Source organism: Hibiscus syriacus, unplaced genomic scaffold, assembly GCF_006381635.1.
Source record: "Hibiscus syriacus cultivar Baekdansim isolate YM2019G1 unplaced genomic scaffold, ASM638163v2 tig00111390_pilon, whole genome shotgun sequence".
Lineage (NCBI taxonomy): Eukaryota > Viridiplantae > Streptophyta > Magnoliopsida > Malvales > Malvaceae > Hibiscus > Hibiscus syriacus.
In genome coordinates, this window is record NW_024063077.1 from 1,119,919 (window position 1) to 1,135,669 (window position 15,751).

The 15,751-nt window shown below is 33.6% G+C and overlaps 2 protein-coding genes across 2 annotated transcripts; one reads left to right on the plus strand and one right to left on the minus strand.

Annotated features, from left to right (window-relative positions):
- Window positions 1-11,339: 11,339 nt before the first annotated feature.
- On the minus strand, window positions 11,340-12,713 carry LOC120160109. The gene is made up of 2 exons (XM_039170552.1): window positions 12,523-12,713; window positions 11,340-11,568 (listed from the first exon to the last, which is right to left on the minus strand). Exons 1-2 carry the CDS (start codon window positions 12,707-12,709, stop codon window positions 11,459-11,461), a joined length of 297 nt encoding a protein of 98 aa, XP_039026483.1. The 5' UTR covers window positions 12,710-12,713; the 3' UTR covers window positions 11,340-11,458.
- Window positions 12,714-13,661: 948 nt separating this feature from the next.
- On the plus strand, window positions 13,662-15,681 carry LOC120160107 (GRF1-interacting factor 2-like). The gene is made up of 4 exons (XM_039170549.1): window positions 13,662-13,880; window positions 14,183-14,259; window positions 15,020-15,101; window positions 15,187-15,681. Exons 1-4 carry the CDS (start codon window positions 13,830-13,832, stop codon window positions 15,517-15,519), a joined length of 543 nt encoding a protein of 180 aa, XP_039026480.1. The 5' UTR covers window positions 13,662-13,829; the 3' UTR covers window positions 15,520-15,681.
- Window positions 15,682-15,751: the final 70 nt, after the last annotated feature.

Consider the following 15,751-nt stretch of genomic DNA (forward strand, 5'->3'; position numbering starts at 1 on the left):
ATACTTTTACATGTAACAAATACATATATATACACACATATATATATCATTATTATTCATATCTCTTATCACTATCATTGATTCCTTTTATCGTATGATCTTATAATTACCCTTGTACAATCATATATCACACATAACATTTCATAAGGAAACAAGTATATCATCATATCAAGTTTTTAATATTATCTCTTTATTAGCCCATGGTATATATGTGAGAACTGTAGATATGTGAGTCTATTAAGATTGTGCACCACTATGCTATCACCACAGCTCGTATAATTACACCGAAGTGCCACGTAGAATTGTACCGGAGTGCAGCATAGAATTGCACCGTAGTACCATATAATAATGCCCATAAGGACCGCATATCATTCCTTAAGAATCATATACATATACTAGGGATCAAGTATGTGTCTCACAAGACTTCACACATGTTCCAAAGAATATATATATATACCGAAGGACCTTGTAGACACTCGACTCTTGGTATGCCAACTATACTCCGAGCTCTCGTATAACATGGGCATTATTATTTATGTTATCACACTATCACATGTACATGTCACTTTCATATAATTCATATTCATATGTCATTTAACTTGTAACACTTCTTATGTTCATATAACATGAATATCACTAGTATCTCTTGTTATCAGATGCTTCACATTCATCTTTCCATTTATTTACATAAGCCACATAACATTTACAAGAACATATCCACACATATAATCAAACATACATGCATTTTCATGTCATTCATTTCACTCTCTATATCTTTATCACATAGCTTATTGGATCTCTCATGTTCTTATGTAAGCACATATATATATCACATACAATAACATTTTAAGAGTTACTTCTTACTATAGTAACTCCGTCAGTGGCTCATCGCAAGCCAATGTCCGTTCTATAAGTACAATTTAAATTGCACTTACCTTAGCCTTGTTTGATTTGAATTAATCTTAATCCTTCGATTGTTCCGGAACAGTATTACGCTCTAAATCTACATAGCATTACATTGATACATATCAATATACTAATTACATTAGATATATCTTAAACTATCACTTCTTAGGCTAAGAGAACAGCTAATTTCAACTCTTAATGAAGGTATGCATCGATGCACTATACTGTGTATCGATGCATTCTTAACGGTGCATCGATGCACTTACTTGTGCATCGGTGCACAAAATACATTCGTGTTTTTTTATCAGCGAGTGCAACGATGCACGCCTTATACATCGATGCACTAATTGCATTCGATGTTTCTTCTTTAAAGGGTGCATCGATGCACTTTGAATGTGAATCGATACACCTTACCCAAAAACTGTATTTCAATCTCAAAATCATCAACTCTTCACTCAATTCTTCTATTTAAGCCCCTATCATGTCATTAAACTCAACTATCACTTCATAAACCACTTATATCCTATAGCTATCTTTATTTTCCATATCTCTTCATGATTCTTAAAATTAAGAATCATACCCAATTTTTCATGTTATCTAAATTTTGATTTAACACTTATAACTTCTTATTCACACCTATGACAAGTCAAATTCCATCTCAACGTTCATTTATTAACTATTTTTCAGAAATTCACTTTAAAACTCATTTTCTTTAATCTTTTATAACCTCTTCATCTTTTGATTTTAAGATAACTTAAGCTTTCCCTAAGCTTAAGTATCACCTAATGATTAAAACCCCACTTAAATTTTAGCTAATAATCAACAACTAAGAAATCTTACCTTTGCCATGGAGCTTACGGGGAGAAGAAGCAGAAGAAGAAGAAGAAGAAGGAAATAAGCTTCTAGATACTCCCCACTTATATGCTTATCTCTTTAATAAGAGATAAATATTTTTTTCATAAAAAGACCATTATATCCCTTCCATAATTCCTTAATTACCATTTAATTCAATACTGAAATATTCATACTTAAATCATTGAACTTTTTAATAAATTATAATTTGTCACCATATTTTTAAAATTTACAATTTGGTCACTAACCCATAATTTGGGATGTTACACTAATATTTAAAGTTCAAAAAAACTTTAGAGAGTAACTAGTAAATTTGACATTTTAAAAATCATTTGAAAAATTAAAGCTCTCCCTCAATAAATGCATTCCAAATAAAATTATGCTTTTAGGATCTTGACACTTAAACAAAATTGAATTTCAACAAAGAATAAAAAACATGTTAGTAGCACAAGAAATTCAATACATCTAAGTCTAAAATACTTTATGCAATATCAATTATTGAAATTAAGTGCATATGCATAAAGTTTTCCAAAAATGTTATGCATTTGAAAATTTTGATATCAATTGTTAGAGACATATCATTTTCATTTAAACCGCATGCATAAACATTTAATTTTAGGTCAAAAATTTTAAAATTTATAAAATCAAAACATTTGAAAAGTTGATATCAATTTTTAGAGAGATATCATTTGTATTAAAACCAATTTTGACCAAAATTCCTTATGATGAACAAAAAATTAAAAAAAAATCATTAAAACTTTAAAATGTTCATCATAAAACCTTTTTAACATACATGATATTAAAAAAATAATGTATAATTATTTAAAAACAAAACTTATGCATGCATAAAATCAAATGAGCAACCAAATAACTAAAATTAAAAACATTAAGCTTAGAGGTTACCCATTCCTTTTCATGTGTGGCTAGAGCATCTTGAATATCATCATTTTCATCACAATTGCTTCCACACACCTACAAGAGACATTTAAGTAGATTTTGGTATCCAAATTACTTTGGATCCTTGGACGTTACTTTCAATACCCCTTTTTCCTTTCGGAACCCATACTTGCCTAATTTTAAAACGTTTTCATTTCTTCAAAGGACAAGTATGTTCCAAATGACCATGATAATGACAATGTGAGCATTTTGCCATTTTTAAATATAATAGATTGTTTTCAGAAATTAATTTTTTTTTCTTTTGTTAAGCTTTCAAGCTTAACTTCTAACTCAAACTTTTTCTTTTCTAAATCATTTATTTTTATTTTTGAAAGTTCTAAATCATTTTTCAAAATTTCATTTTGATTTTCAAAATCAACTCTAGCTTTCAAAATAGATTTATTTTCAATTTTGAGTTTTGAAATTAATTTCGTATATTTGGAATTCATGGTCTCAAATCCCAAATACAACCTATTATAAGCATCTTGTAACTCATCAAAAGTAAATTAATTAAATTCATTTGAGTTAGAAGATACCTCGGGCTCTTCAAGAGCCATTAAAGACACCACCTTTGTTGGTTATTCTTTCTTGTTTCCATGGATTTCATCGAGCTTATTCCAAAGCTCCTTGGCACTTGAACATGAAGAAACTCCTTCATAGATTTCAAGACCAAATGAACACAACACCATGTGCATGGCCTTGGCATTAAGTTGAGCTTTCTTCCGTTCTTTGTCACTCCGCTTCTTCTCCTTCTTCTTTGGAGAAGAGTAGCCGTTCTCGATTATCTCCCATGCATCAAGATCATTGGATTGGATGAATACCTTCATTAATTTCTTCCAATGACGATAGTTGTCTCCATTGAAGTATGGAGGCTTGTCCGTTGGTAGGGAGTCTTCCATATGGAACGAGCCGGAGGTAGAAGACATCTTCTCGGTTATGTTGGGAATTGATAGAGCTTCTTCGAGGACCGTATCAAGGTGGTTAAACCTTCTTAACGAGTTAGGATCTGATGCCAATTGCTGGGATTTTCGAAAGCTCAAATCGATAATCGGAATGGTTTGCAAAGAGGGGTCGGAACAGTTTTGTGTTTAGGGAGTAAGGATTTGAAAGATAGAGAATTGCACAGCGATTTATAGTGGTTCGACTTTCTCAATCAAAGTCTATGTCCACTACCTTAGCTCCTCACCAAGGATTTTCCAACAAATTCACTAATTTGTTCTTTCTTTTGAGGATAAAGAGTAACCTTACAAACTCTCTAGTTTTTCCTGGCTAAACTAGAACCTTTCCCTAACTTTACACGGGCTAAGCTAGAACCTTTCCCCTTTACAAAAGGATAAAAGATGTAAACAAGAAAACCTCTCTAAGGTAGGTGTTTACAAGATTGAGCTCACAAGAACAAAATATTTACAAGAGAAAGATGAAATAAGATTGAAAAACTATTCTCTTGTGTTTGATTGCTTGGATAGTTGTTCTCTTACTTCTTCAAGTGTCCTTAGCTTGTATTTATAGCTTGGAATGTGTCTGAAGTCGTATATAGTCGTTGGGGATGTTTTGGAATCGTTTGGGGATGTGAACAATTAATAAAATAGCTTGGAGCGTGGGGGGAATCGGTACCCCCTCATGGGGAATCGGTTCCCTAAGTGCAATATGTTTTTGACCGTTAGACAGGGGGAATCGGTACCCCCTGGGGGGAATCTATACCCCCTGAGCAATCTGATTTTTCTTGGCTTTGAAACGGTTCGAAATACTTTGTAAAATTGTTTTAAAAATAGTTTAAGTATAAAACACAATTTTACACTTTAGTAAGGATTAAAATGAACTTTGAAACACTTGGAGTAATATTTTGATATTCTAATAATTACATCGAATATACTTAGAAAATCTTTTGTAAAATCTTAAAATTCATTTAACTTAATTTGTTATATCGAAACATCAAAATGTTTTCAACAGTTTTCAAACAAGACAATCCCTCGAGAAATAGGTGTTTGAACTTGACGAGGCTCATAAGCAGAAACCAAAGCCAAGAAGTGAGCAATTAGGAAGCAATGAGACAACAGACTGAACAAGAAGAGCTTTCCTCAAGATTTCCTAATATATATCAATTCACATCAAAGAAAATTGGTCACTTTTTGAATGTCCATATGTTTTTAAGACCCCATAGAAAGGGAAGGCCCCTAAACTTTTACCAGAATAAGGAAGATACATGGTGGCACTTCTATTTTCCCAAGATGATAACTTGTTGTTATTGATGAATGGTACGAGGATCAAATCATTCAAAATCAAATATTAACTCTCGATGGTCCCGAATTGGGGTATTCCCAAAAAAATCTTGATCATATCGAGACAACAAGATTGAGATCAAGAAGACCTTGAAGGAAAGCATCACCACTTAGAGTGCCAAGGTCAAAAGATGAAAAAAAAAGAACTTACATTGAGAAATATACCATTCATGCTTCAGTTGGAAGATCAGTTGTGAGAAACAAATTTGATTAAGTGGTCGAGTCAGGGATAGAAAGGGCGTCTATGCCAAATACCTGATCATAATAAGAATTCGAGAGAGAATATTTCCTCCAAATGAAGACAAAGAATGAAGACCACAAGATGATTAGGTTGATCCTTAGAAGATTGCAATCCTAAACTGACAAGTTGCTACATCGATATTGAGGCAGGTTCCATGCAAAGGTGGTCAAGTGAATGAAGACTGACGTCTACACTTCGATGCGAGAAGAAGAATGATCAACATTTCTACATGCAAAAAAGTCATGCATTACATTTAAAGACATTTAAGTGCATTTATATTGTCATACATATATACATAATTCTTACAGATGTTCCAAGAAAAGAAGATAAGGAAAATTCAGAATTCAAGCCTCGAATGGAGGAAGTTACATTCAGAGTGGCAAAACCTCAAGAATTGATGAACCCAATCCACAGAACGATCATTATTTTAAAGTGTGGCATTTTACCCAATCGATATGATATCTTTAAAGAAACTAAGCCTCATTTTCATAGGTTTCTTGACATGGTGTTTTCAAATGCATTTTTAAAGAAACTAAGTCTGATTTTTAGAGGTTTCTTGACATTATATTTTCAAATGGATTTTAAAGAAGCTAAATCTGATTTTCAGAAGTTTCTTGATGATTTCCCCACATGAATTTTTAAAGAAGCTAAGTCTTATTTTCAGAGGTTTCTTAACGATTACTCAACCAATATGATGGTTTCAAAAGTTTTCAAGAAACTAAGCTTGATTTTCAAGGGTTTCTTGATTAGTAAGTCCATTGGGCCATCAGTAAGTCTTTCGATAATGATGCTTAAATCCTTTTGGTCATCTATAAGCCTTTCGAGCAAGATGATATGTCCTTCGGGCCATCCATAAGACCTTCAGGTAGGATGTTTTCACATGATTTTCAAAAAACGAGAAAGTGATTTCCAAAGTTTTCATTTAAATATTTTATGAAAATTTATTTTTTTTAAAGTAAGAAAACGATTTCCAACGTTTCTTACTTAGTAATCCCTCGTGCCATCAGTAAGTCTTTCGAGCATGATGCTTAAATCCTTCGGATCATCTATAAGCCTTTCAAGCGAGACGATAAATACTCCGGGTTATCTATAAGACCTTCGGGCAAGATATTTTCACACGATTTCAAAAAATGAGAAAGCAAATTTTCAAAGTTTCTCATTTAAATCTTTTATGAAAATTGATTTTTTTGAAAAGTAAGAAAATGATTTCCAACGTTTCTTACTTAATAAGTCATTCGGGCCATCAGTAAGTCTTTTGAGCATGATGCCTAAATCTTTCGGGTCATCTATAAGCCTTTTAAGCAATATGATAAGTCCTTCGACCCATCTGTAAGACCTTCAGGTACAATGTTTTCATATGGTGTTTAAAAATATATAAAAAAAGAAAAAAGAAAAAAAACAAAATATGCTAAAAAATGAGAAATGCAAAAAAAAAATGAAAGAAGTCCAAAAGAAAAAGAAGAAGAATAATAATAAATTCCTAGGCATGATAATTAATGGTAGATGTATTCTTCTCAGGTTCGTCATTTGTGAGGTTGGAGCAAGCCGGAAGAGAAGATTTTCAAATACTCATAGAGGCAATCCATTAAATTGTAGGATGAGAGGATGAATCGATGGAGGATCAAGGAAGAACTCTGGTGTGAGATCCAAGAGAACAAAGCAAAGATGACATCATTTGTAGTGAAGACTCGACGATTCCATCATAGAAGGAGGTGGATCAATATTTCCAATAAAAGGGTTCGTAATGAGAAAAACTCATCCAATGAGGGAGAAAAAGTTCGTAATAAGAACAACTTGTTCAATCAGGTCTTATCTATCGCAAAAGGAGGTGAATTGACATCCCCAGCGAGTAGTTCTCAATGATCACGTTGAAAAATGGTGCTTTGTGTCTTTGCTCTATTCTCGTTCCAATGCAATGAGCAAATAGGGGCAGCTGTAATCACCATTTTCAACTATTATTATTATTATTATTACAAATAAATAAAATATTATTATTACAAACCCATTTACCCAACATATAAACTCGGGCCCAATTACAAACCCTAGCCGAAACCAAACTAACCTTAATCCTAATATCTTCAGCCACCGCCACCGCAAACGAGGATCTCCACTACTGCCACCGACAGCTGCTTCGGCCACCGTGACAACCCCTGGCAAGAAACCAACAACCCGAAGTACTCATTTCTCACCCAAAATCAGGCTCAACAGTGGCAAATCCAACAAAAATCAAGAGAATGTTAAGGCATTAAATGACCTTATCTACCCGATTGGGAGACCATTCCCTGTCATAACCATCATCAACAACCATGCACAAAATGTCATAGTGCAATATAGATTAGGTTTTATTTTTTTTTACTTTTATATCTGTAAAAGATGGGTATAAAACCCGAACGACAGTTGTAAAAAAGGGGACCCTCTTTTGTTTTTCATAAAAGCAATAGAAAGCAATTTTTTTGAAGGTAAAAAAATTTATTTTTTTCAGCATATTTCAAAATACATAAAAAAAAAGAAAAAAATAAAGATCTTTACCTATTTTATGGGTTTTTCTGGAGTAAGGAGGAGTATAGGGATTTGTTTTTAGATCTAGATTTTAGGTAGTCTTCGCAGTGGCCGGAGGTAGGGAAGATGAAGCGTTTAGAGGGTCTTTTGGGGTGCTTAGGAGTAGTATTTGGTTATTTTAACCTCAGATCGGGACTTAGGAGTGTAGATTGAAAAGAATAGCATCATTTGGTTTAAAATGAAAAAAAGATATGTGTTTTATAGGGGATTGAGGTAAAATCATGTTTAAGTCCCCTTAAGATTCCTGTATTTTTGAATTTTGGTCACCTACGAGGACCAAAACTATTATTTTTCCCTTTTAATTTGCACTCGTTTCGTTATTTCCTCCTTTTTATACTATATATTGATTGGTATAATTATGTTCATGTCCCCTTAGTTTTAGCGTATTTTTACATTCTGGTCACCTGCAGTGATTATTTAATTTAATAGTTGGATTTCATATTTTCGTTATTTTAGTATTTGGTTCACTTAACCTATTTTTTATTTTGTTTTGATTCAGATACTCAATTTTTAATTTATTTTAATTTGGTCCTTTTATTACATGTTCAAATTTTTTTAATCTTCTTAATTTGATGTCAATTCGATTCAGTCTCTTTAGATGTAATTTATTAGATTTCAATTAAAATATGTTTGTTTGTTTATTTCTTGCATTTAATTTATATAATTGTTTGTTTGATTTTTAAAAAGTATGCCACATTATATTTATTTAATTTAATTAGCTTTTTAGAATTTGTCTTTAGATTAGATCTGTAAACGTAAAATTTGATTTAGTAATTTGGGTTTTACCTTAGTTTTAATTATGGAACAATTCGATTCAAATTTTTAAATAAAATGCTAGATTACTAGAGTTGGTTGTTCAAATCCCCAAATTGTTAATTACTAATTTTAGAACTTATTTAATTCAATCCCTTTAATTTTTAAATAGTTAATTAGGATAATTATTAGATCCTTGATTTATTGGTTAGTCCTTAAATATTAGGTGTTATAGACTTAGTCCTTTTACTTTAGTTTATTTATACTTATGTCTTTGGACTTTAGTTTCCTTGCATTTTAGTCCTTAAACTTTTAATTAAAATTTTAAGTTAACATAATTAAAGTGGTTATTAATTAGAGCTTCCTCTTTAGATTAGATTTCAATTTAGTCCCTTTAATTTAAGGAGTAATCTGAGTTGGCCCTCGCCAAAATGCTCAAAGGACCATATTGATTATTCTATTTAATAACTGGTTAAAATCAAGTAGGATTAATATTAAAGCCTACATTTTTAGGTTTATGCCTCTAGGCTCTTTAATTTCATAATTCGACACTTTAAGATAGAGAAAATCTTAATCTACTCTTAGTTTAATTAGGGTTCATAATAAACTGTTTGATTGTATCTTGATTTAAAATCTGAGGCAATGTTCACTTATTTAGGAGTCAATAGTATATCTCCCGCAAGTATGCTCAGGGAGTGACTACTTGTGATTTTCGAAATAGTTCGACATCCTTTTCAAGACTGCAACATGATTTCTAAAATATCAAGGCAATGTCCGATTATTGGGCACAATAGTTGATCTCCCGCATTCACGCTAGGGGGCGAATGTTATTGGCTTTAATAAACGATTTTTAATTAGATAAAGTTCGAACTCAAAATTTCGATTATAAATATAGGATAATCAACTAGGTACTAATTTTTTGGCGCTGTGTGGATGCTAATCCTTCCTCACCCGTAACTGACTGTCGAAGCTATTTTCTGGTTCGTAGACCCTAAACTTAGTATTTTGTTAAAATAAATTTTTTATGAAAATCACCCGGTTTTTATGGTGTCCCGATCGCACCTTAAAATTGATTGGTGGCGACCCCTCACATTTCAAAATCTTTTCAAAGAAAAACCCCAAGTCATAACTGGTTTTTTTCCCACCTGGGCAAAAAACGGTAACGACAACTGGCACCCGAAAACACTGGATGAGATTCGAGCCATTTTGCAGAAAACAAAGGAAGCTACCTCGAAATGTGAAAAGGATCTTGCGCATGCCTTCTTCCACCAGGTTGAATGATGTTTCGATCTCTGACCTGTGTTGTTTGCTAAATTTACAAAATAACTGATGAAACACAGTCGAAAGTGAGATAGAAGTGAAGGGGAAAACAGATTATGCATCTGTTTCATGGGGGGGGGGGGGAACAGATTTGGAGCACAGAGGGAAACACAGTCGAAAGTGAGGAAGAAGTGGAGGGAAAACCGTTGAAGTCGATACTGCTAGATAGAGGTGCACAAAAAATATGAATATCCGTTTTTACGTAAAAAATATCCGAAATCGGATTTGGGAAAAATCAGTTTTTTTAAACCGAATCGGATATTTTAAAACCGGATAGTATAACCGATTTGGAAAAAAATTGGACGACCGGATTTTTTACTGGATTAAAAACCGGTTTGAAAAAAATCGGATAAAAACCAGTTTTTATCCCGAAAAAAATCCGGTCTGGGGTTTAAAAATCCGGTCTGAGGTTTAAAAAATTGGATGACCGAATTTTTTACCAGATTAAAAACCGGTTTTTTAAAAAAACCGATTTTTTTCAAACCGAAACCGGTTACGTCGGTTACATCATCCGGCCCTCCAAACCGGTTATGATCCGAACCCGTTTTTTTATAAACCGATTTTTTGGCTTAGTAAAAAAACCGGATCGGTTAAAAACCGATCCGGATCGGATTTAAATCCGGCTATGTGCATCTCTACTGCTAGACCGTACTCCTACCGACAACAGGGGCCTAGTTCATTTTCTGAGGTATCCCCTCTCTACAAAGCCAGCAAGGGTCTCCCCATTCGCTCAATCACGCCATCAAAACCAAAGCCTATCCAAATGTAATCAGGTAGCCCTCGCTGCCTTAAAGAAGAGAAGAGCCACCCATCCCCAGCTCATACGCCCAACCCAGAATCTTACACCCATAGAATGAGTGGTAACAAAGCTGGTGTTTCAGCAGGAATCCCAAACTATATGGCAGCCACATTATCTGCTAAGGCTCAGTTTCGGTCCCAAAGTGCACCGAAGCAGAGGCCTTCGAGTTCAACCACAGTAAAGGACAAATTGGGATATGTCAAAAAACGTCTGTCATAAGCAATTATTCCAAAAGGAATATGTTATTAGAGTCCACTGAGCTTAACACTACTCTCAATTATTTACTAATAAGGAATGTGTTATTTTATATCCTGTATAGTTAATTTTCTTAAGCAAAATTGTAAATCAATAACATGCTGCAGATCCGAATTATTTTTCCAGCAACCGTAGTCGGTAGGTTCTCATGTTTTTCAATGGGGCTCTCTTGGAATAGCTAAACAAACAGTTTTTGGGGAAATAGAACAGAGAATGAGCAAACTATTTAAGCATCAACCCTCTTTGTTGTTCTATTAAAATGTATAGATAGAAACAATGGTAATACTCCGTAATCATGGTACAATTAATCAGTTAACAACTAAATAACTGGTAAGGTATAACACAGCATTTCATCAAGTTAACCAGACTGAGTTCACTAAAACTTCAATTTCAAAATGCAATCATTGTTCCATAAAGTATAAAAAAATAAACCCGAATAAACGAGGGAAATCATGTCAAAAGGCAGTGTATTCCCACAAAGAAGTACACATGAAACTTCAGCTACAGATATTTGTTTATTACAATAGGTCCGAAAGGAGAAATGAACCAATTTCATTGTTAGGAAACATTATACTCTGTTGCTTCCGCTTGTTGTGAAGTTTCAGCCTGTTTCAAACTTTCCAAAGCAGAGATTCGCCTATCCAGGAGCTCATGAAGACTTTTCAGCTTGAAACAAAGGGAAAAATGCGAAATATAAGCACACAACATAGCTAAAGAGACTGAACCAATTCAACCAACAAACAGAAAGAAAAAAACTATCCATTTTTTGAGTATTCTGTTCAGTAAAACATAGGTAATTCTCCATAAATCACTTACTTGCCTTATGAATATTCTGTTCACAAGAGGAAATAGTGACTCATTGGAATGAGAGTCTAAATGGGATTATCAAGTAATAGGACCATTTGATATAAATCATGCATTAGGTGTTAACATTCTTTCTCATACCATACTATCCTTCATGATATTTACATTTTATGATTTCATTGTTGTAATGGTTTTTCAAGGCACAATAGAGAACAAACATTAGATAAAAGACGTTGAAAAACAGGTAGGAACAACATAAACATAGCCAAAGTCCAGAAGAAAGGCAAAAAGGAGCTAATAGTCTGAAAATAGGAATTAGTCCAAGAATCAAGATGAAACATAGAGACTTGAAAAAGAAATCCCATTTAAACTAAAGGCCTCAAGAAAACATTTCATTAGCTTGCAATGTTAGCTAAGCAGTGTGATATTTTACTAGGATTTGCCTTGTCAAAGCTCTTATGCATGAAAACCGAACCTTTAAATGCAAAATAGCATTTTTCTAATCCCTTACCGAAAAAACAGAAGACTGCTATGATTGTGTTAATTCAGACTATGAATTTCAATCTAAGAGAGATCTGAAACACACTATCACCCTACACCAGAACAAAGAACAACAAACATATTCTTTTACAAAGGAAATCCGTTTTCCAAGCTTACACATTCCTTCAAACTTTTACAAATGAGCATAAATCCGAATACCCAGAAATTAATCCATGATTTCCATGATAAGTTGAAAGGTAAGGCATATGCTAAGAAATTGAAAGGTAAGGCATATGCTATGAAAGAAAAGGGGAAAGGGGGAGTACGGAGGAGTATTTGTTGGGTGATGGATTCATGGGCAACCATGTAATCCTTATAGAGGATGTAGAAACCCAGAAACGACGCCGTTGCTGCCCCCGCGAAGAATGAAGCCAATCTAACCCTCAATACGTGCCTCATCTTTGATCTTCCCCCTTCCTTTTTCTTCTCCTCCTTTCTCATTGTTATGCTATATTTTTTTAACATAAAAATAAAAGGGTAAAGTATACAAATGGTATTCACTTATAAAATATTATTTTATTGAGTCCCAACTATTAAAAGTTATAAAATAATTTTATATTGACTAGTCATATGTTCCAAACTCATCATTTTCTGTTAAAAAATTGACAATAGTCTGAGTTGGACGTTAAACTGTTGACTGGAATATGATAATTGTTTGAGATTTTGGGATCTGATTTTACCATATTACGTCAGCAGGTTAAATTTTAGTTTAGAATTATGTCAAAATTTTAACAAAAAATTACATGTTTGAAACATATGAATAGCCGAGATACAATTTTGTAACTTTTAATAGTCAATGAACTCAACAAAGCAATGCACTATAGTCAAAAATCATTTTGTAATTTTTCATAGTTAGGGACTCAACAAAACATCACCTTATAGTCGGGTAGACATTTGTGTATTTTACCCAAGATAAACATGAAAATTCCCTGTTTTGAGAAGGCAAAATTAGCCGTAACGTTTATAAAAATGGTCATTATATCTTTTTTTTTGAAGTATCTTGGCTTCAAATATTTCATTTTAGAGCAAAAAGATCCCTAACATTTGACATAATAATCACTTTGTCCCTTATTCTTTTTATTTTTTGCATTTTAGCCATCAAAACATTTTATTTTAAGTTAAAAAATGATCATATTTTAGATCATTGATTGTGTGTTAACTAATAGTTTTCATCTATAGACAGAACTTTTTATCTCAAAATGAAACGTAGGGGCCAAAATGCTCTAGTAAAAAATAATAGGGGTGAAAATGACCATTTTAATATACATTTGGGACTGTTTTTAACATTCTGTCCTTGAGAACTATAAGAAACTTTAAAACGGCACCTGACGTTGTCGTTTTGTACCACGTATTTCCTTTTTTTCCTCTAGAGGTTAAATATTATTAATGATGTAAAAATTTGTCTGTGCGCTGTTAAGCAGAGGCAAAGCCAATATATAAAAGAGACTGCAAAATTACACGTTTCAGTGTAGAGCAAAACAGCCCAATTTGCCCCCCTTCTTCCGTTTTAAAGAAAACTTAGGGTTTGGGTTCCTTTCGTTTCTTCTTCTTTGTCCTATTTGTGTGTGATTTTGAAGAGGAAAATATGCAGCAGCCTCAACAGTTGATGAACATCACCACTGAACAGATTCAAAAGGTTTTTTTTTTATCTTTACACCATTGCCCTTTCGTTATATTTAATGTGTTTTTATTGATGGGTTTTGCATGCATTGTTTTTTCTATGTATTATCTTTAATCAAATTGAATTTCTTTTGGATTCTTGGCATTCTTGATCATATTTACCATAGTTTCACAATCATGTCATTTGTTTTCTTAGTTTCACTGGTTAAAGTAACTGTGAACCGTTGTTGATTTTCTAAGTTTTCTTTTTGTTTCTTGAAAAAAAAATTATATATCTTCTTTGAATATTGATACGATAATGGATCATGTTTCTTGTAGTATCTGGACGAGAATAAAGAGCTGATTATGGCTATAATGGAGAACCAAAACCAGGGGAAGATGGCTGAGAGTGCCTCGTGAGTGACCCTTTTTAAACATCGTTCTTATTCTTTACTCACAGCATTTTTTCAATTGTTATAGGATCTGTGCTGTTCGGTTTTTGTTGTCGAGCTGAATGTTTAGACCAATTTCATTCATACATTACTTTCAGCATTATACCAAGTGTTATAAGCTCTTTGCTGTCCAGTTTTTGTTGTCGAGCCGAATGTTTAGACCCATTGTTATAGGCTCTTTGCTGTCCCGTTTTTGTTGTTGAGCCGAATGTTTAGACCATTTTCATTCATCCATTACTTACAGCATTATACCAGTTGTTATAGGCCTCCTATTTAACCACTAGGGAAAAGTTTGTGAGTTTACTAGGCCTCCATTGGTTTGCTAATCTTTGAGATCGAGTTCTTCACCAGAAACATTATTTTTGTGTAATTAAGTTTTTAAGTTGCATGTGCAATTCAGTGCTAGTTTAGTGCTAAACTTGTAGGCTTTTTTTGTGTGTGTGTGTGTGTGTGTGTTATCAATGATGCATTTAAAAATTGACAGGGTAAAAAGTTGAAAACAACATATACATGCCTATTAACATTTGGTCATCTATATTTTAAGATGAGATGAATAATTGTTTACCATTGGTTTGCCTATAATTTAAGGAACTGAAGAACAGTGACCGCCATGGTGGAATAACTAGGGTAGATCTGTGTATTTAAGTCTTTGTGAGTAATGCAGTTGGTTAATCAGTACAGTAAGTTGTGATATCTGCTCTCATTTTTAAAAACAATGATTCAGGTATCAAGCAAAACTGCAGCAGAACCTAATGTATCTAGCTAAAATTGCTGATGCACAGCCACAGGGATCGGCATCTTCCCAGGTTGTGTCTTGGAGCTTTCTTCAGTTTAATATCTTTGGATAAGCCAATATGCATTTTATTTGAACTCATTTGTGGATCATTGCAGACACCTCAGCAGCCTGTGATGCAGCAAGAGCAACATGTTCAGTCTGCACAAGCTGCAATGGCTAAGCAGCATTCAGGTTTCTTAGCTCCAAAGTTGCCTTTCCATTTGAATGATCACCAGCAGCAGCAACCTGAGCAGTCGATGTATCTCCAACAGCAGCAATTAAACCAGCCACAAGGGGGGCTAAGATCTGCTGCTGCCCCTGGTGGCACATATCATGGGGTGCAAGCTGGGATTGGTAACAATTTCATGAACATTCAAGGAAACAGACAAGATAGCTCGGAAGATGGTGCGGGCGAAGGCTTCAGAAATTCAGCATATGGCCAACATTAGATAGAGTGAAAGCAAGCATGAGGGCTTAAAGGATGTAAACATGGCTAATACTTATACCCTCCCCGGTGTTCATATTTTGTAGAGCCTTTCCAGTACTTTTCTGCCTCTGATCTGTTTTTATTTTGGTAGGTGAATACATGTGTAGGGGATAACTTCGGTTCTTTTGTCATCTCTTTGGTTGAATCTCGGCAATATATTTGCTATTAGTGATTAAAATAATCGTTTCAAAGTT